This window comes from Chiloscyllium punctatum, chromosome 48 (assembly GCF_047496795.1).
Source record: "Chiloscyllium punctatum isolate Juve2018m chromosome 48, sChiPun1.3, whole genome shotgun sequence".
NCBI classification, from domain to species: domain Eukaryota; kingdom Metazoa; phylum Chordata; class Chondrichthyes; order Orectolobiformes; family Hemiscylliidae; genus Chiloscyllium; species Chiloscyllium punctatum.
In genome coordinates, this window is record NC_092786.1 from 60,064,016 (window position 1) to 60,086,579 (window position 22,564).

The following is a 22,564-nucleotide window of genomic DNA, read 5'->3' on the forward strand; positions in this document are numbered from 1 at the left end:
GCATTGGACAAATACATGGATAGGAAAGGATTAGAAGGATATGGGCCAAGTGCAGGGAAATGAGGTTAGCATGGACAGACATTTTGGTCAGCATGGACCAGTTTGGGCAAAAGTGCTGGAGGATTCTATGACTCTATAACCCTCTCAGGGTTTTATCTCAACACTTCTAGTCTGGGACTAACACTAACACTTAATTCTAAGGTAATCTAACTTCACTATCCTTCTCTTAAAATAAAATTAAGAACCACGACAAAGGGGAGGGGAGAAAGCAAATAAGAAAAGCAAAGAGGAATTATGAAAAAAGATTGGCAGCCAACATAAAGAGACATCCCAAAGTCTGCTATAGTCATATAAATAGTGAGAGGGTGTAAAAGGAGGAGGCTGATTTGGGATCATAAACTTCAATGAGATTTATCAGGCATGACCTACCTGTCATGAATCCATGCTGGCTCGCCCTGACTAACTGAAAATGTTCAAGCTATTCAGTTACCCCATCCTTCATTATAGACTCCAACAATTTCCTGACTACAGATATTAGGCTAACTGGTCTGTAGTTCCCTGAGTTTTCCTCTTTTGTCCTTCTTAAAAAGTAGAGTGACATGTGCAACTTTCCAATCCAGAGAGATGACTCCTGTATCTCTGGAACTCTGAACTTGTAATTAGAGTGTCTACAATGTGCACCCCTACTTCCCTAACACCCCCCGATGGATCAAGTCCTGGTGAATTTTCATTTATTGATTTCATTAATTTCCTCATTACCCATGATACTTAGGTTAATTTTATTCAGTCCCTGGTCCTGATCCACTGTTCATTTCCTTGGGACTTTAGCAGGCTATCCTCCTTTTCTACTGCAAATACAGAGGCAAAATAATTATTCAACATGTCTACTATTTCCCCACAGGTGTTGAACACACACACACACACACACACACACACACACACACACACGCGCGTAAAGGATAAATTAGAAAGAGGTGTAACAGGCCAGATTGATCGTGTCCAATAATGATTACCAGGTCTTGGGTTGATATACTGTATTCCAGGGACAAAAAAATGTATCCTACTTGAATTCCAAAGTCACTGTTCAATGCAAATTACTTCCAGCAAGTTCTGAACAATATTCACTTATTTCTTATCAACTGGATTCTTTTCTCAGAACACGCAATTCTTTAACTGGTTATAAAAACTAGAGAGAGTAAAACTCAAAAGCACGGATTTCCAGTCCAGCAGCTTCCAAGGACACACCTTGAATCTATGCTTTCTCTTTATTTTTCAATGTTCTTTGGCATTTGGTATGCTTGCCTTTTTTGGTCAGTACATTGAGTAGAGGAATTGGGACAAAAACAGAAATTGCTAGAAAAGGTGAGCAAGTCTGGCAGCATCTGTGGAGAGAAATCAGACTTAACGTTTTGGATCGAGTGACCATTCCTTAGAATTCAAAAAGGGTCACTTAACTAGAAATGTTAACTTTGACTTCTTTCCAAAGATGCTGCCAGATCTGCTCAGCTTTTCCAGTAATTTGTATTTTTGTCTTCGATTTAATTATCCACAGTTATAGTGTCATAGAGATATACAACACAGAAACAGACCCTTCGATCCAACTCGCCCATGCTGACGGATATCCCAACCTAATCTAGTCCCACTTGTCAGCACCCAGCTCATATCCCTCTAAACCCTTCCTATTTATAGACCCATCCAGAAGCCTTTTAAATGTTGTAATTGTACCAGCCTCCACCACTTCCTCTGGCAGCTCATTCTATACACTCACCACTGTCTGCGTGAAAAAGTTGCCCCTTAGATCACTTTTATATCTTTCCTCTCTCACCCTAAACCTATGCCCTTTAGTTCTGGACTCCCCCATCCCAGGGAAAAGACCTTGTCTGTTTATCCTATCCATGTCTCTCATGGTTTTATAAACCTCTACAAGGTCACCCCTCAGCCTCCGACATTCCAGGGAACACAGCACCAGCCTATTCAGCCTATCCCTATAGCTCAAATCCTCCAACCCTGGCAACATCCTTGTAAATCTTTTCTGAACCCTTTCAAGTTTCACAACAATCCTATCTTCCTTTGGATAGGAAGAAGACCAGAATAATACGCAATATTCCAAAAGTGGACCAACCAATGGCCTGTAAAGCCACAACATGACTTCCTAACTCCTATATTCAATGCTCTGACCAGTAAAGGAAAGCATACCTCTTTTGGATTTTGTTTTATAGGAGTTGGGATGTTATATTGTGGCTGTACAGAACACTGCTCAGGCCACTTTTGGAATACTGTGTTTAAATCTTGTCACTGTGCTATAGAAAAGATGTTGTTACACTTGAAACGGTTCAGAAAAGATTTACAAGGCTGTTGCTGAGGTTGAAGGTTTCAGGCTACAGGGAGACGGGCAGCTTTTTCATGCAGAGGATGGTGTGTGTATAGAATGAGCTGTCAGGTGGAGACTGATACAATTACAACATTTAAAAGGCATCTAGATGGGTACGTGAATAGAAAGGATTTAAAGAGATATGGGCCAAATGCTGGCAAATGGGACCGGCATAATTTAAAATATCTGTTTGGCATGGACGAATTGGACCAAAGGGTCTGTTTCCATGCTATACATCTTTATGACTCATATGTCTTGATGTGACTGAACAGGCTGATTCTTGATTCTCAGGTCTATGGGCACAGAGGGAAAGATGTCTTTTCTTCCTGTTCTTTCATTCCTGTTGCTGCTTTGTTTAAGTCCTGTCAGATGTCTCCACTAAGATATTGTGTCTTAAGGCAAGATGCAGTTTGGTGGCTTCTCCTAGACATTCATACCATTGCATCTTCAGCAGAAGCTTCATTCGTTTGGTCCTGCCATTGAAGACTGGGCCAAGTATTCAGAAAGAATACATTATTTTTTCCAGGGAGGTAACATTGGGACAGATGAAAAACAACGAGTAAGTCTCCTGACAGTTTGTGGACCCGCACCTTTTTCAGGTATTAGGAGCCTAACTTTCCCTGCGATACCAGATACCAAAACCTTTCAAGAATTGACCGATTTAATTAAGGAATATTAAGACTTCAAGCCTCTTCAAATTCTGAGTTACTATCATTTTTATTCGGTAATTCAAGAATCAGGGGAGTCTGTAGTGGGGTCAAGACGACTGGCAGAGGCACATGACTTTGGTTTAACTCTTAATGTGAGAGACAGTTTGGTCTGTGGGATTAATGATTTATCCATGCAAAAGCACCTACTCATTGAAGTCCAGCTAGACTTCAAACAGACACTACAACTGGCTTTATCATTGGAAAATGCAGCAAGTTGTTATAGACCATGCTTGACCCCTCTAACCTTTTTAAGCAGGTAGTCCAGACCGTAACTTTGCTATTTGTTTTAGGTAAATGTGTAATAGATATTCCTGGAGTGAATTAGCTGATCTGACTGCCCAGCTTTAAACAAAGTTTATTTACAAAATGACGAAATGAAGCACAAAGAACAGAAAATAGAATACCGGATAGCTTATCCTATCTGAAAAACCTGACGGACCATTCTGACTTAATGATGTTGTTCCAAAAATACTTGCAACAATCTCCATAAACAGACCCCTTAGCACAAAGAGTATAAATGATACAAAAAGCTTACAGGTTACGAAGTCAGGAGGGCAGAAGAAGGGAGAGAACCAGCAGCCTTTCTTCACACCCACTGCTGCTGAACTGAATCAAAAACATTCATCTAAATGAAGGCTAACTACACAGCTAGCTGGCCAGACCCTTTTGATAATACCGTTTTTTTTAAGACAAGGAAGCTTAGGCTGGAGGCATTATCTGTAAGGGCCCTCAATAAACCTTTCAGACTCAACCTAGTTGGAGCCTGGCCAATTACCCCCTCTCTGGAAAAAAACTCAACGGTATAGTAACCTTGTAAAAAGACCAACATTGTGACAAAGTGGAATTTATGGAATACATCCTGACACTGAGAGCTGGCTCTGAGGGAGCTAGATCAATGTCAAAGACTTCGCATGTATAAATAAATGGTGACATGGTGACAGGATGCCGCTTCTGTGAAGTTATTGCACACTGGTCTACGCATGCATCTTCATCAGTGAATCTCACAGGGCTGCTCAAAACTCAAACTAAAATTACACAAAAACTCTAAGTTATGGATGGTTCCCTTAAAAATATCCTCACTTGACTTTGTAAACTGAAGTTTGTTTACCTTGTTTAATCTTAAATCTTTAACAGTGTACACAAACTGCATTAATTATAAAACTATGCCTCAAAAACTGTTTTAAAATAAATCACTATTGTTACAGAAATACTTAAAAGTTAATTATTAATTTCAGACACTCAGAAAACCACATTGCTAACTCAAAAGCCAAATCCCAAAATTACAATAAATGCTATTAAAAACCTATAAGTCAAAGACAATGTGCAGGAGGTTCCATGTCCAATGGAGAGAGAGTTTACTTCCTGCTCAAATCCAACCATGCTACATCCCAACTGAACATATTTCTAAATTTGTTGTTTTTGATATATTTCAGTTCAATATAAAGCAGCTAAAGTGAACCTCTACAGAACAGAAAAACAAGTATTGTATTTACCACCTGCCTGTCACGCTGCTTCCAAATCCACTCAACATTTACCTAGTTCTCTAAATTTCCAGTCACCGTGCACGGTACGGGGCACAGTTTGTCAATAGATGGTCTAGAATCTGGGGACTGCATATTAACAGTGACTAGAGTTGCCAGGGAATATGAATTAATAGCATTGGTTTTGGGGTGGGGGCGCGGGAACTGGATGGTTAGGATGTTGGTCTGGGCTCGTAGGATGGTGAGGTAGGGAAGTGTGAGATGGGATCCAGTAGGAAATCAGGGATCAGGGCAGGGTATTTGGAGAGGTCAAGAGCCAGGATAAATATGTTGGCCTGGGAATTGGAAACATCTCAGGAGGGTAGGCTGGATTTAGGGTTTGGGTAAGGAGGGCGAGTACTGAGACTGAAAATAAGGGAAAGCTAGGAGAGATTGGGTGTTAGGGTTATAAGTTGGGATAAGTCTTGGGAGAGCTTACGTGATCAAATTCTTAAACATAGCCTCTATACTGGGGTTTATCTACCTTTCTAAATGGGCCTTGTAGGCCATTGTTCCCTGAGTCTAGTTATGTCAGCTGGCTATCATGGTAAATAGCCTTTGCAGTTTTAGTTTCAGTTTTGAGCAATCCTGTGAGATTCTCTAATGAAGGATGAGCTGAATCTACCAGGTTTTTGTTTGGGTGTTCAGCCTTTCATTTGCCATTGCAAAGGACTTTCTGCCTTTCAGCCTGATTAAAAGATCGATAACATTTGTCTTGACCCAAAATGGTGGAAAGTGCATTACCAACTACTTTAACCCGAGTAGTGCCTGAAAAACAGGTGCACAAACTGATTCCTAGACTAGATTACAAAGATGTGGGAGAGAATGAAAGTAGACTGGGCTGCAAAGATAGAATTCTGTTTAGATTGCAGTATTCAGTAAAATGAGAGTTGCAGATTCAGCCCCTACTATGAGTGCACATTAATGAAACAAGAGACACTCAAGTGTAAATCATTGCTATTGTACAGAACTCTACTTAGCATAGACTAATGCCTATGTAGTTTTATTCTTTTATTTATTTAACCAAAAAACTAAAATGTCAGCTGATATGAATGCTGTTTATTTCCCACCTACTGACAAGTATTTTTATACTACAAACCTTATGCTTCCTAACAGCAGTTTACAAATATAGAGATATGGGATAAAATATTTTTGTCTTGCTTCTTAATAAGCAAGAATGCCAACTCATGACTATTTTTTATTTTGCTGATCTCAAAGTTGTGGCTCAGACTATTTAAATATTGAACAGGAAAGCAGGTGCCTCAGAAATCATGAGTGAACAATGTATTGTAACCGAAAATTTACCTATGTATAAAAACAGAAAAAAATGGCAATACTCAGCAGGTCAGACAGCAATTATAAAGAGAGAAGTAGAGTTAAATCTGACATTTAAGCCCGGTAAATGAACTCTGTTCATCTTCTTTAATGTTGTTGGTTTTATAATTGGTTGAGTTCCCCCAATGTTACACCCTTTGATAATAAGTAGTCATGATTGTGAGAAGATTTGTACCTCGGGTGCTTGTTGTTGTGGTTCTGTTCGCCGAGCTGGGAATTTGTGTTGCAGACGTTTCGTCCCCTGTCTAGGTGACATCCTCAGTGCTTGGGAGCCTCCTGTGAAGCGCTTCTGTGATGTTTCCTCCGGCATTTATAGTGGTTTGAATCTGCTGCTTCCGGTTGTCAGTTCCAGCTGTCCGTTGCAGTGGTCGGTATATTAGGTCCAGGTCGATGTGCTTATTGATTGAATCTGTGGATGAGTGCCATGCTTCTAGGAATTCCCTGGCTTTTCTCTGTTTGGCCTGTCCTACAGGTTTGACCTGCAAAGAATGAAACCTGAAAGCAACAACACCCCCAGATTATATGGACTACCTAAAGTGCACAAACCAGACATTCCACTCATATGCGTAGTATCACTACCAGGGACACCATCACACAAACTGGCTAAAGAACTACAGCAGAAACTGAAACACCTGATCAGCGGATCCAGACACTCTATACAATCAACACAGGAATTCTTGGACATCGTCAGAAATATACACATAGACAAGGAAGAAACCATGGTCTCATTCAATGTAACGGCACTGTTCACCTCTATCGGCAAAACCCTAGCCAGAGAAACAATAGCCAACCTGCTGGACATACAGAACAGACAACAGGACGTTGAACCTATCAACAAAGACGGCATACTCAAACTATTGGACCTGTGCCTCACAACACACTTCACATTCAACAACCATATATATGAACAAATCAACGGCACACCCATGGGCTCACCCATCTCTGGACTCATAGCAGAAGCGGTAATGCAAAGATTAGAACAAACAGTGTTACCGCAAATTCAACCCAAACTCTGGGTCAGATATGTGGATGACACCTTTGTAATCATTAAAAACACAGAAATAGAGAACACACACCGGATCATCAACGCCATACTCACAGGAATCCGAATCACTAGAGAGAAAGAAAAGGACAACCAACTCCCATTCCTAGACGTGATGGTACAGAGAACACCGAACGGAGAATTCACCACAAAGGTTTACAGGAAAGCCACACACACAGACCAAGTCCTGAACTACGAAAGCAACCACCCCAACACACACAAAAGAATATTCAAGACACTATTCAAAAGGGCCACAACACACTGCAGTACACCAGAACTGCAAAAAGAGGAAGAAGAACACCTATACAATGTATTCGCCTAAAACGGATACCCACGCAATTTCGTCAACAGATGCCTAAGGGAAAGACAAGGGAACGAGGACATGCCGCAACCCAAAGGACTAGCCACACTACCATACATCAAGAGCATTTCTGAACTGACAGCCAGACTACTGCGACCACTAGGACTCCTAACAGCACACAAACCAACAACCACTCTCAGACAACAACTCACCAGAACGAAGGACCCAATACCCAGCAGGAGCAAAACCAACATAGTATATAAAATCCCATGCAAGGACTGCACAAAACACTACATAGGACAAACAGGAAGACAGCTAACGATCCGCATCCATGAACACCAACTAGCCACGAAACGACACGACCAGCTATCCTTAATAGCCACACACGCAGATGACAAGCAACATGAATTCGACTGGGACAACACTACTATTATAGGACAAGCCAAACAGAGAACAGTCAGGGAATTCCTAGAGGCATGGCACTCATCCACAGATTCAATCAATAAGCACATCGACCTGGACCCAATATACCGACCACTGCAACGGACAGCTGGAACTGACAACTGGAAGCGGCAGATTCAAACCACTATAAATGCTGGAGGAAACATCACAGAAGTGCTTCACAGGAGGCTCCCAAGCACTGAGGATGTCACCTAGACAGGGGACGAAACGTCTGCAACACAAATTCCCAGCTCGGCGAACAGAACCACAAGTAGTCATGAATTACACAGTTTTATTGTGTTGCCAGTTTGAAGTTTGAATGTATTATTAGAACAGGAGGGCCCTCAAGTTGATTCAGATATTCAATTACATTATGGCTGGTCTGTATCTGACTTCCATCTACCTTGGTTTATAACCCTTAATAACTTTATGTAATACATATACATCAATCTTTGCTTCGGCATTTTCAATTGACAGATCTCAATATATATTTAGATTTACATAAAACTCAATAAGTTCATAAAGGGAGTTAGCACAATTATGATAACATCATTGGACTAGCTATTCATGAAGGGCTTTTGCCCGAAATGTTGATTTTCCTGCTCTTCGGATGCTGTCTGACCTGCTGTGCTTTTCCAGCACTATTTCTAATCTATTCAGCAGCCCAGTGTAATGTGGGAACACAAGTTCAAATCATGGCAAGTAGAGGAATTTAAGTTCAGATAATAACTCTGGAAATTAAAACTATTCTCGGTAATGCTGACTAGGTGCAGAATGAGTGACAGAGGTCTGAGTGACAGAGCTATAGTGAAATGTGTGGCACAATCAGGCACTGAGCAGCGAGGCCAATCTCAATATCGGGTGCAATTTGTGCCTTCCGTTTTGCGTTTCACAAATGCTGTGGTTAGATTCTTGCAAGGCTGCAGCACGATTCCAGTTGACAGGAATTAATGCTTGCTACACGCCATATTATTGCTACAACTTGCCTCATCAATTTTCAGCCTCTCATCTTACCAAACTCATCAAACAAGCTAGATGTTGGGAAAACTTAACAAGAAAACCTTGTAGATTCAGCTCACCCTTTAATCCAAAACACATGTCAGAATCCAGGCACTAGCATTTCTTCTAGGAGAAAGTGAGGACTACAGATGCTGGAGATCAGAGCTGAAAATGTGTTGCTGGAAAAGCGCAGTAGGTCAGGCAGCATCTAAGGAGCAGGAGAATCGACGTTTCGGGCATGAGCCCTTCTTCAGGAAGAAGGGCTCATGCCCTAAACGTTGATTCTCCTGCTCCTTGGATGCTGCCTGACCTGCTGCGCTTTTCCATCAACACGTTTTCAGCACTAGCATTTCTTGGCATGCTCCATAGGCAACAACCATGCACCCTATATCTACTGGCATCCAACATGGCAAATCAGTGATCCACCTACAGGACACTTCTGCACTTGGACATATTGCGCTCAGGGGCAGGCACCCAGCTTATAGACTGGACCAGGCTGCATCTTTGGCATCTTCACTCATTTTCCTAACACTCAATCACTTTGGCTTTAACTGGATGCTCACAGAATTTCTGTGTTGCAGTGCCTTGTCGTTTTGCATTTTCCCCCCTCAGCTAGAGATACCAGGTACATGTTACTTCCATGTTGTAATTTTGTTCAGTACAGTCACAAAGCCAGGAAGCTTGTCATAGTTGGCAGCAGGCCTCAGTCAACTTAAGAGAAATAATTTTTTCTCAGGAGTGGAGGTGTCCCAAGTGGGTGAATAGTAGCACAGAGGGTATGCAGAGTTAGTGATGCTGAGGATTGAGCTGGATGATGGTGACATCAGAAGGTCTGCAGACAATGGCAAAAGTTCTGTGAGCATCCAGTTAAAGCCAAAGTGATTGAGTGTTAGGACAATGAGTGAAGATGCCAAAGGTACAGCCTAGAGAAAGTGAGGACTGCAGATGCTGGGGATCAGAGCTTAAAAATGTGTTGCTGGAAAAGTGCAGCAGGTCAGGCAGCATCAAAGGAGAAGATTTGACGTTTCGGGCATAAGCCTGATTCCTGAAGAAGGGCTTATGCCCGAAACGTTGATTCTCCTTCTCCAAAGATGCAGCCTGGTCCAGTCTATAAGCTGGGTGCCTGCCCCTGAGTGCAATATGTCCAAGTGCAGAAGTGTCCTGTAAGTGGATCACAGATGTGCCATGAGGCTCTTAGAGGCTGACACATGTTGGATGCCAGTGGATATGGGGTGCATGGTTGTTGCTATGGAGCATGAGTTTGAGTGTGCAATGGATCCATTAGCATTAATCAAGTGATTGTGAGATATCAGAAAGAAAATCATGGCTCTTATATAAGCGGAGTAGACAGAGTCATTGTCCTTCTTCCTACAATGCTGGGCATTCCTCCGGATAGCTTAGACTGTTTTAACCTGGTTGGCAACCTTAGATCAGGCTGACACGGCCTGGTGTTATAGCCTCCTCTGCTGGATCTGGGGAAGAGAGAGCCGCATATGTGAATTAACCCATTCAACAAGATCTCAGGGTCTTTGTCCACAAAGTAGGCCATCAATTTCTCTCATCTGCCATGTCTGGAGAAAGTTTTTGACAACCATGTTAGTCAGGTCTGTAACTGATAGTTTTCGTCTGGGTTCACAATAGCCTTTTAAAAAATGATATAGTTGCAAGGAACGTTAATGAATTGAGAGCTATCAGAACTCCTATTCTGGGAATGGCTCATGGTAAGATAAAGATAGATTCTGAGAGATTCCATATGGGTGGGAGATAGGTATTAATGAGGTGAGTTTGGTAAGTTATGCTGAGAAAACATATTAGGCCTTGCATTGTTAAATCTTTCAAAAATACACAACTCATCTTAGCCAAGAAAATGTATGATTCAGCCCCAGGAAATTGTTAATTGTCATGAAAACCTAACTGAGTCAAGAACTGTAGCACTGAAATAGCACAGCTGGTCAGGCAGCTTCTGAGGAGCAGGAGAGTTGACATTTTGGACATAAGCCCTTCATCAGGAATGTGGGGGAAATGCGGGCCCAAGGGGGGGGTAAGAGATAAATAGGAGGGGGTGGGACTGGGGTGAAGGTATCTTGGAAGGTGATAGGTAGACGAAGGTGGGGGGTAATGGTGATAGGGTTGGAGCGGAGTGTGGAGTGGATAGTTGAGAAGGAAGATGGACAGGTAAGACAGTTCAAGAGGGCGATGTTGAGTTGGAGGGCTCAATCTGGGATAAGGTTGGGAAGGGAAGATGAAGAAACTGGTGAAATTAGCAATGATGCCATGTGTTTGAAGGGTCCCAGTGAACTGTCCTACGTGTCCACCTTCCTGCCTACCTATCCACTCTGACCTATCACTATCAACCCCCCCCCCACCTTCGACTACCTATTGTCTTCCAAGCTACCTTATCCCCAGCTCCAACCCCCCTCCTATTTATTTCTCAGCCCCCTTGCCCCTACCCCCACCACCACCCTCCATGAAGAGCTTATGCCCAAAACGTCAATTCTTCTGCTCCTCGGAAGCTGCCTGACCTGCTGTGCTTTTCCAGCGCCACACTTTTTGACTCTGATCTCCAGTATTTGCAGTCCTCAGTTTCTCAATAAAAACATGACTAGTTTACTCATGTTCTTAAGGGAGGGAAATGTACCATCCTTACTTGGTCTGATCAACATGTGATACCAGATCTACAGCAACGTGGTCGACTTTAAACTGCTCTCTGAAATGACCTAGAAATCCACTTAATTCAAGGGCCATTAGGGTTGGTCAAGAAATGCTGGCTTGACCAGCAATCACCACATCCCAGGAAAAAATAAACTTTTAAATATTGTTGCTATAATGGTAGCAAGCATCTATAACTAATGAATGCTGGTGGTAATCATTGTCTCAACCATTCAACCCTTTGAGATGGTTAAAAGGACAATCACTATGTGGGATAAGTGTAGAGGGCTGCAGGAGATCTTTGGTACTGTGTGCAATGTTTGTTCTACTGTTATTACTGCTATCTTCAGATATGCTTTGTTGCCAGCAATAAAAATCATGATGTGCAGCACCTCATCTTCCAACCAATGTCAGTGGAGCAAGTCTCGACCTCTTGCCTTTCGTTTTTGAGAAAAATTAAGCAGTCTAATTCTGACTGACAGATTGGTAACTAGGAAAGGTGTAAAAACAATTTAAATGATTTCTACAAGTTGTTAAATGTCCTCACTTTCACAACTTTTGTTTGGTGACCTGACTGAATTGGGGACAATGTCATATGAGAGCATTATTTCATCCTGCTACAAGTGAGTTACAATTTCAATGCACTGTTCAGTCAATAAATTGTCATAGCTTATCCCTTTCTCTTTCATTGTGTCTTTTGCACCCACACAGGCTGTGACAGTGAACACTGGGGACCACATTGCAGTAACCGTTGCCAGTGTCAAAACCGAGCCCTGTGTAACCCCATCACTGGGTCCTGTGTCTGTGCTGATGGATATAAAGGATGGCGATGTGAAGAATCCTGTGACCACGGAAAGTATGGGAAAGGATGTCAGTATAAGTGTCAGTGTCAAAATGGAGCGACTTGTGATCATGAGACTGGAGAGTGCCATTGTTCTCCAGGTTACACTGGCGCATTGTAAGTACAGGTTTACCAGAATTCCCAATTAAACTTGGGAATATATTTTGAACCGATGTAAACATTTCAATTTTTAAAAAAAGATTTACAAGCCAATATTCCAGGGAAGCATAGAGTTCAATAAATAAAAGAATCAAACATACAATCTGAAATAACTCTTAAGAGGGCATCACTAGTCACCCTTCATTTACAAATGCATAGCCTTTGACATTCGCACTGCTTCTCACTGAATCACGTATTCAGGCCCTCAATATTTCTGAAATTCATTCTTTTATGTCAGCCAGATCTCCCTGATTGGACTGGATTGACACCCACAATCAGGGAACTGATATTCTATGAAGTACAGCTGGCTAACATTATTACGTTAAAAATCACACAACACCAGGTTATAGTCCAACAAGTTTAATTGGAAGCACACTAGCTTTCGGAGCGACGCTCCTTCATCAGGTGATACTGGAGGGCTCGATCGTAACTCAGAATTTATAGCAAAAATTTACAGTATGATGTAACTGAAATTATACATTGAAAAATTGATTGTCTGTTAAGCCTTTCATCTGTTAGAATACAGTGATAGTTTCGCTTCTTTCATGTGTAAATCACAAAACCTTTTTTTTAAAGTTGCATTCTCGGGTTAGCTGTTAACAATGGTGATAGCTAGACAATATGTTGAAGGTGCTGGCCCCATGTGTTCTCTGTCTATGCCATGATGTTTAGATTGATTCTAATCTAAAAAGTGAGCTAACAGAGTTCCACATAATGCATGCAGTTTTTGAGCAAAGTACAATGTAACCCTGAAAGTACAAGTTCACCCCACAAAATATGTGTGCATGTAGATCTTTGTCTGTGTGTGTGTTTCTGTCTGGGTTGGGGCTTGAGTGTGAGAAAGTGTGTGTGTGTGTGTGTGTAGTTAGTGCAGAGTGTCTTAAGTCTGTGAGGGGGTGCATGTGGGAGTGTGTGTGTCTATAAGGGGGTGTGTGCGTGAAGTGCAATGGACATAGACAGGGGGACAACACCTTCAACATATTGTCTAGCTATCACCATTGTTAACAGCTAACCCGAGAATGCAACTTTTAAAAAAAGGTTTTGTGATTTACACATGAAAGAAGTGGAACTATCACTGTATTCTAACAGGTGAAAGGCTTAACAGATAATCAATTTTTCAGTTACATCACACTGTAAATTTTTGCTATAAATTCTGTGTTACGATCGAACCCTCCACTATCACCTGATGAAGGAGCATCGCTCTGAAAGCTAGTGTGCTTCTAATTAAACCTGTTGGACTATAACCTGGTGTTGTGATTTTTAACTTTGTACACCCCAGTCCAACACCGGCATCTCCAAATCATAACATTATTACAATTGCTACACAATCCATGCTATGTAAATGCTTTATATACATTGTTATTTCCTTCACTTCCATGATAAATATTCATAAGTTTTAAGTAAGTTTTCTTTCATCGATGTACATTAAACTGAATCTCAACACCAAAAGCAGTGTTAAAAGTTTAAGGATTTCAAGCCTACCTAATCCACCCAATTTCAGGTTTGACACAGGTGGAGCAAAGGTCTGGTAGTCAAGTTGCTCACAGAAAGCAAGTTGGCAAAGTAAACATGTATGAGGAGATAAGAGCAGAAGCAACGTCTCCCTCCACCTTCCCACTCAACCCCAGGGGAATGAACTACAAACATTCTGCAGGCTATAGAGTCTACCATCATGCCACCCAGTTAAGATTGGAATCTCTGGTCCCTCTTGCAATGTATCTTGTTATTACAAGATTGAGAGTATACTTAAGTTATATCATTTCTATTTTCCCATACTTTCTATAGTAGTTTGGTCATTTACATATTGCCATGGCACTTGCAGAATCATAGACGTGTTATGGCCATTTAGTTCATCATGCCTGCACTGGCTCAGAAACTGAACATCATTACCTAGTGCCAATCTCCTACTTTTTCCCCATACATTTTGCACATTACTTTTATCCAATTATCTAATGCCCTCTCGAATGCCTCATTCAACCTGCTTCCACCATAATTCCAGACAATGGATTACATATCCTAACTACTTGCTGAGTGAAAAATGTTTTCCTAGCGTCACCCTTCATTTGTCAATCACTTTAAGTCTATGGAATGGAGGAGCCGGTGTTGGACTGGGGGTGGACAAACTTAAAAATCACACAACACCAGGCTATAGTCTGACAGCACGGTGGCACAGTGGTTAGCACTGCTGCCTCACAGCACCAGAGACCCGGGTTCAATTCCCGCCTCAGGCGACTGACTGTGTGGAGTTTGCACGTTCTCCTCGTGTCTGCGTGGGTTTCCTCCGGGTGCTCCGGTTTCCTCCCACAGTCCAAAGATGTGCAGGTCAGGTGAATTGGTCATGCTAAATTGCCCGTAGTGTTAGGTAAGGGGTAGATGTAGGGGTTTGGGTGGGTTGCGCTTCGGCGGGGCGGTGTGGACTTGTTGGGCCGAAGGGCCTGTTTCCACACTGTAAGTAATCTAATCTAATCTAAGGTCTTTTTGGAAGTACTAGTTTTCGGAGTGCTGCTCCTTTAGCAGGTAGCTGTGGAGCAGGATCATAAGACACAGAATTTAGAGCAAAAGATTACAGTGTCATGCAACTGAAATGATATATTGAACAAACCTAGATTGCTGTTAAGTCTTTAATCTTTTAGAATGGGTTGCAAGATTTGGTTCATTGATATGTAAGTCACATTCTCGAGATAACTAAAGGTTTTATAACCTCTCAGCTCAGACAATGCAGTAAAGGTGTGAAGTTAGTATCCCAATCAAGAGTCAGACTGGTTCTATTTCCAAAGTAGGAATTTATAAAATATTACATGAAATGACTGCCTGTATTGACTGCCTGCAGATTGTGTGCTGTTTGAGCAAAATAGAATGTATCTGCAAATGTAATTCTGAAAATGCAAATTCACCCCGTGGACCCATATGAATGTGTGCACGCACGAGAGAGAGAGTGAGAGAGAGAATGTGAGTGCATGCATGTGTGTGAGAGTGCACGTGGGATAGTGTATGTTTGCATGTGTGCATGCTTGGTAAAGTGTATGTGTGAGTGTGGTGGAGTGAGAGGGTGTGTGAGAGTGTAGGGGTGTACGTATGAGAGAGAGTCATTGAGATATACAGCATGGAAACAGACCTTTCAGTCCAACCCGTCCATGCCGATCAGATATCCCAACCCAATCTAGTCCCACCTGCCAGCATCCGGCCCATATCCCTCCAAACCTTTCCTATTCATATACCCATCAAAATGCCTCTTAAATGTCACAATTGTACCAGCCTCCACCACTTCCTCTGGCAGCTCATTGCATACCCATACCACCCTCTGTGTGAAAACGTTGCCCCTTAGGTCTCTTTTATATCTTTCCCCTCTCACCCTAAACCTATGCCCTCTAGTTCTGGACTCCCTAACCCCAGGGAAAATACTTTGCCTATTTACCCTATCCATGCCCCTCATAATTTTGTAAACCTCTATGAGGTCACCCCTCAACCTCTGACGCTCCAGGGAAAACAGCCCAGACTGTTCAGCCTCTCCCTATAACTCAAATCCTCCAACTCTGGCAACATCCTTGTAAATCTTTTCTGAACCTTTTCAAGTTTCACAACATCTTTCCAATAGGAAGGAGACCAGATTTGCACGCAATATTCCAACAGTGGCCTAACCAATGTCCTGTACAGCCGCATCATAACCTCCCAACTTCTGTACTCAATACTCTGACCAATAAAGGAAAGCATACCAAATGCGGTGTGGGAGTCCAAAAGGGATCAGTCCTGGTATGGCGTTTGTGCAGATTCGAGAAAAATGTAAAATCCCTGCCAGTATGGGCGGCACGGCGGCACAGTGGTTAGCACTGCTGCCTCACAGCGTCAGAGACCCGGGTTCAATTCCCACCTCAGATGACTGACTGTGTGGAGTTTGTACGTTCTCCCTGTGTCTGCGTGGGTTTCCTCCGGGTGCTCCGGTTTCCTCCCACAGTCCAAAGATGTGCAGGGTCAGGTGAATTGGCCATGCTAAATTACCCATAGTGTTAGTTAAGGGGTAAATGTAAGGGGATTGGATGGGCTGCGCTTCGGCGGGTCGGTGTGGACTTGTTGGGCCGAAGGGCCTGTTTCCACACTGTAAGTCTAATCTAATCTAATCAGTAGGGTAAAGGTGCCTCCAAACATCTACCAATCCTAGTTCAACACATAAACCCTTAATTGCTTAGATCATGAAGAAGATATCAGGGGGTCTTTGGGCAATTTGTCCACTATAGGGTCTATTAGACAATTAAAATCCCCCCCTACGATAATATGCTGATATGTGAGATTAACCAGTTTAGAAAGTGCATCTATCAAGAACTTGAGAGGGTGGGCCGGGGGACAATAAACATTCAATATCCTGTATTCTTCCCTATTTTTCAAAGCTTTAAGGTTTACTAATCTCCTATGTGTGTCTTTAATACACTCTTAACAATTTATATTGGGGATTCTTCCTGACAAGTATGGCCACCCCTACTCCTCATATTGAAAGATGAGTAATAAACCCAATCATACCCATTCTATCACAGTTTCAGATGCTCTGCATCATCGAGGTGTGTTTCTTGCAATAAGGCAACATCCACCCTCTCCCTTTTAAGACTAGAAAGTACCTATTCCTCTTGACTGGCTACTCCCTTTAATGTTCCAGGTACACCACTTGAACACACCCTTAGCCATAACCTTCTATTACACCATTTAGACTCCAGAAAGTCCTGGGCCCGGTCATTCACGTAAGATAGCTATGAGTTGTTGATATCTGGGGGGTCCACTCCTCCCAGTCTGTGGGGTAGCTGGAGTTTAGTCAGTTTAATAAGGGGTCGCTTGCAATATCAGGTAAAGGAACTGAACCAGCCATTCAGTCTTTTAAATGTTTGCTTGATAAAGAGCAGAGGAAGCATTCATATCGGATACAATAGACAGGGGAGAATATTCATTTTAATGAGAGCTATCCGACCTAACCAAGAGATCGGAAGCACCTCCCATCTTCAAAGTCTTGTTTGATTCTGTTGAATAAATGGGCAAAATTGGTTTTAAATAGCCGATTATGAATATACCTAAATAGAGAAAGCCCTCCTGTGACCATCTAAAGGGAAATTGAGATTCGTCCTCAGGACTAGGCATTTTCAGGAGACCACCCATGGGCATGGCCTCTGATTTGGCAAAGTTGATCTTGTAACATGAAAAGCCGCCAAACAAATTAATGCATTGTATCGGATGAGGCACCAAAACTGTTGGGTTTGATAAAAAGACAAGAACATCATCTGCATACAATACAATCTTATGCAACTTTGTCCTCACTTCTGGAGTAGATATATTGGGATTCCTACATATTGCCTTCGCCAGTGGTTCAATCACCAATGTGAAAAGCAATGGTGATAAGGGACAGCCATGTCAACTGCCCCTAAGAATATTGCTTGTCTGCACTCCAGTGGTGAGGACTGCTGCAAGAAAGTCACTGTACAAAACCTTTACTCATCTGATAAAGACCTCACCCAAACCAAACCGCTTTAAAGTATAAAAAAAGATATGACTACTAAACCTGGTCAAATGCCTTCTCCATGTCTAAAGCAATCACTAATTCCTCTACTGATCATTCTTGACATACTTGGATCATATTAAGTAACCTCCTGACATTATTCAACGATCTGCGACCTTTTGTAAAACCCATCTGATCCTCCTTAATGTTGGAGGGCAGCACAGTTTCTCGTCTTGGTGCAAGAGTCTTAGATAGGGTTTTGAAATCGACATTCAGGAATGAGATGGGTCAATAGGAAGCACAGTCCTTCAGACACTACCCTTTTTTTTTGTTTGCCTCTCTTAAAGAAGATGTGAGGAAGCCATGACTATGTGAATCGTTAAACATAGTAAGCATCAGTCCTGAAAGTATACTTATAAATTTCTTATAACACTCACAGGGAAGTCAATCAGGACCAGAGGCGCCCTTCCATTCTGAAGCTGCCTCACAGCTTCCTGAACTTCTTGATCTGACAACATGGCATTAAGGAGAGACTCTTGCTCAGGGGTCACTCCCGGGAGGTACAAATACTCCATCCTAACCTGCCCATTCTCTCAACTTTCAGACTAGTATTGTTTGGAGTAAAATTTCTGAAATGTCACGTTAATCCTTTTAGAATCATGGGTTAAATTTCCATAACTTCCCTGATTGAGGTAATGGCTTGGGGAGCACTCCTTTTCCTGACAAGATACGCTAAGTACTTGCCTGGCTTCTCCCCATGCTCAAACACGCTTTGTTTTGCAAATGTAAGTTCTGTCTTAGCTGTCTGTGTGAGCGTAGAATTCACTGTGGAAGAAAGCACTGTGATCCTTTGCAGTTTAGTCAACGAGGGCCTATCAAAGTATGCCTTTTCAGCTGCCTTCAAGCGTGTCTTGAGTAAGCGTTGCTGCTCCCCCTTCTGCAGTTTCTTACTGGCAGAATAGGAAAAAACTAACCCCTTGGCATAGGCTTTAGCGGTTTCCCAGAGAATGGATGGAATTCTGGCCAAACCTGAATTAATGTCTTAAAAAGCCCTGAATTCAGTAGAAAAGAATTTAGTAAACTTGCTATCCTTAAGAATGAAGGGATTCAGTCACCAGTGCCTTGAACCTACCATAGTATCCTTACTCTTGACTATTAGATACCTGGAGCATGATCAGAAACAGTGATATTGTCAATTGTACATGACACCACCAAATCGAAATGCGGTGTGGGAGTCCAAAAGGGATCAGTCCTGGTATGGCATTTGTGCAGATTCGAGAAAAATGTAAAATCCCTGCCAGTAGGGTAAAGGTGCCTCCAAACATCTACCAATCCTAGTTCAACACATAAACTCTTAATTGCTTAGATCATGAAGAAGATATCAGGGTGCCTTTGGGCAATTTGTCCACTATAGGGTCTATTAGACAATTAAAATCCCCCCCTATGATAATATGCTGATATGTGAGATTAACCAGTTTAGAAAGTGGTTATCAAGAACTTGAGAGGGTGGGCCGGGGGACAATAAACATTCAATATCCTGTATTCTTCCCTATTTATCAAAGCTTTATGGTTTACTAATCTCCTATGTGTGTCTTTAATACATTGTAACAATTTATATTGGGGATTCTTCCTAACAAATATGGCCACCCCCAGTCCTCGTATTGAAAGATGAGTAATAAACCCGATCATACCCATTCTATCACAGTTTCAGATGCTCTGCATCATCGAGGTGTGTTTCCTTGCAATAAGGCAACATCCACCCTCTCCCTTTTAAGACTAGAAAGTATCTATTCCCCTTGACTGGCTACTCCTTTTAATGTTCCAGGTACACCACTTGAACACACCCTTAGCCATAACCTTCTATTACACCATTTAGACTCCAGAAAGGCAGAACTTGAACTACAAATTGCTGAGTTTCAGTACAAAAAAGTCCACAAAGCACAAAAACTACATAAACTAAAACAGCTGTAATCAACAAACTTACAAAACCTACAAAAACTATGTACATCACAAACAGAAAAACAAAAAAGTGCCAAAGGCACTGATTAGAGGAATTTAGCCCCCATTCAAAGGGGGCACCTACACACCTCAAAACCCTACTAACCATCCCACCACCCTCTTAACTCCTACTAGTTAGGGTCACACCACAAACACAGACAAGCTGGTAGAAAAAACAAGATTAGTAATATACACAAGTAAGGTAAAAGTAAATACGTCACCCATTCCTTGGTATAACTTAACTTAGAAATTAAAGGTAAGTACTCTGTCCATCCCAAGCAAAATGTAATTCAACTTATTACCAACAAAAGAAGACTCCACGAAGTCCTCTTCAAAGAAGGACAAACCCAAACAACTCTGTTATCTGTGCCTTTTCAGTCATCTGGCTTAAGTCAGTGTGTCCACAAAGTTCCTCGCTTTCTCTGGTGAGTCAAATAAATGTACAGATCAATTTTAATTAATCTGAAGCACGACTGGATACCTTAGAGAGTACTGGATCACAAACTCTCTCAATCTCATCTTGACGTCGTTGTAGGACTTCCTTTTCCAAATCACTGCCGCTGAAAAGTCTTGGAAAAACATGACCCTGGAACCCTTGCACACTAACACCCTCGAATCCTTCCTTTGGGCTCTGGAAGTTTCTATGACTCTCTGTTAGTCTTTATAATGATGGAACTGTACCAGGACAGGGCGAGGGCATTGGTCCATTCCTGGCCTTCGTGCCGTGACCCGGTGGGTTCTCTCAGTCTTTATTCTTCCCTTTTCAGCCTCCAAACAAAGGAGTTCTGGGAATCACGTCTCAAAGAATTCCACTGGCCACTCACCTTCTGTCCCCTCTAGCATGCCAACAACACAAACGTTCTTTCTTCTGCCCCTATTCTCAAGGTCTTCCACAGATCCAGCAAACCATGGCTTCAATCTGTCTCTTGGTTGAATCAGCCTCTTCCTCCACCCCTGTGGCCCGGCACTCAAGCTCATCAGTTCTTTTCTGCACGTCTTGCAGCATAGCAGAGACCGGGGCCAGTTTTTCCTTGACTTTTTTTCTTCAATCTGCTTCCCGAGGACCTTGGCAAGATCATCAACCAAGGCCTGGCAAGTCCACTGCCTCTGTGGATTGAGCCGCAGCCCCGGCCCCAGGCGAACTTCCTACTTTTTACGGCATTCTCCCGCAGCAAAAATGAAGGTAAGTAACATTTTCAGGTTCTGTTGTTCTTTTACTTTTTTTTTATTCACAGTAAGATGGATGGGGTGGGTTCTAGCTCTGTTGTGGCACGGACCCCAGCAACCGCAATCCTCCTAGGTTGCCACCATCTTGGATTCCAGAGATGAAACTTGTTGATATCACTGTGTAGTTGTTTCAGTGACTCCTCGCCATGGGTCCAGAGGAAGAAAATGTTGTCAATATATCTGGTGTATAATGCTAGTTGGAGGTCCCATGCAGCAAAGATGCCTTGTTCGAACTTGTGCATGAAAATGTTGGCATACTGAGGTGCATATTTGGTCCCCATGGCTCTTGTCTGTGTCTGGGTGAAGAACTGGTTGTCAAAGGTGAAAACGTAGTCAAGAATGAAACAGTTGAGTTGTAGCATGGTGCTCAGAGATTGACAATTGTTGGTATTGAGTACTGAGACTGTTGTAGCGATGCTGTCATAGTGGGGAATGCTGGTGTAGAGTGCTGAAATGTCCATTGTGATGAGGAATGTTCCTGGTTTGACTAGTTTGTGGGTGCTGAGATTCTGTAAGAAATCTGCAGTGGCGCGAACAGAAGCTGGCAATCCCCTGTACATTGGGTTTCAAGATGCCTTCAAACATAGTCAGAGAGGTTCTCACACAGGGTCCCATTGCTTGATACGATGGGACGTCCAGGTGTGTTGGCTTTGTGCAACTTCAGAAGGCATTAGAAGCCCCTATGTGAGAAGTATGTGGGATGAAAGTGCATAGGGAGCTCTGAAGGGCTGGATATCAATGTGTTTTCAGGTGTGTTCTTTGGTTGGATCGGCTCGTAGTTACCTGCAGTGTTCTTGGTTGTTCGGTTGTTGGTATAATTCCTTGCAGTAGTTTGTTCTATTCTGAATGACGATGGCTCCTCCTTTATCTGCTGGTTTGATGACAAAGTTGCAATTGGTTTTGAGAGCATGGATGGTATTACAATGTAACCGGGTGATGTTTTGCTTTACCTTGAGACTGCGGATGGTAAATCTGGCACTTACACACTTCCTGACATTTTGAGCGTACATGTCAAGCCCAGGGCAGTGGCACTCTGGATGGGTCCAAATCGTCGTCTCCTTTGGTGGCTCCACTGTTGATCTCTCTGATGACTGTTCCAGCTCATCAGTTGGCTCATTGGGATAGCTGCTGGCATCTTGGAAGAATTCCCAGAGTCTCATTTCTCTGAATTTCTCCATGTCTGCCACAAGACCAATTAGTCTTGGGTTCAAGTCACACTACAGGTGACCCCACAACACTGTACACTCTCTTACGTGTGCACACGCGCACGCACACACGCAGACCCTCTCTCATACACACATTCTCTCTCATTTGCACACACATATACTACACACACTCACATGCACACACTCTCACTCTCCCTCTCTCTCTTTCTCATGCAAGCACACACACACATATAAGTCTATGGGATGAATTTACATTTACAGATACATTCTACTTTGCTCAAAAAGCACACAATTTGCTGGCAGTCAGTGCAGACATTCCATGTAATATTTTA

The 22,564-nt window shown here is 42.4% G+C and overlaps 1 protein-coding gene across 4 annotated transcripts in view; it reads left to right on the forward strand.

The window, feature by feature from the left end:
* The window catches only part of megf11 (multiple EGF-like-domains 11), a 487,483-nt gene that overhangs the window by 326,490 nt on the left and 138,429 nt on the right, over nt 1-22,564 (forward strand). For all 4 annotated transcript variants that reach the window (XM_072565386.1, XM_072565385.1, XM_072565387.1 and 1 more), the window contains one exon: nt 12,080-12,326. In XM_072565386.1, the coding sequence (XP_072421487.1) occupies nt 12,080-12,326 (247 nt within the window). The remainder of the gene's footprint in view (nt 1-12,079; nt 12,327-22,564) is intronic.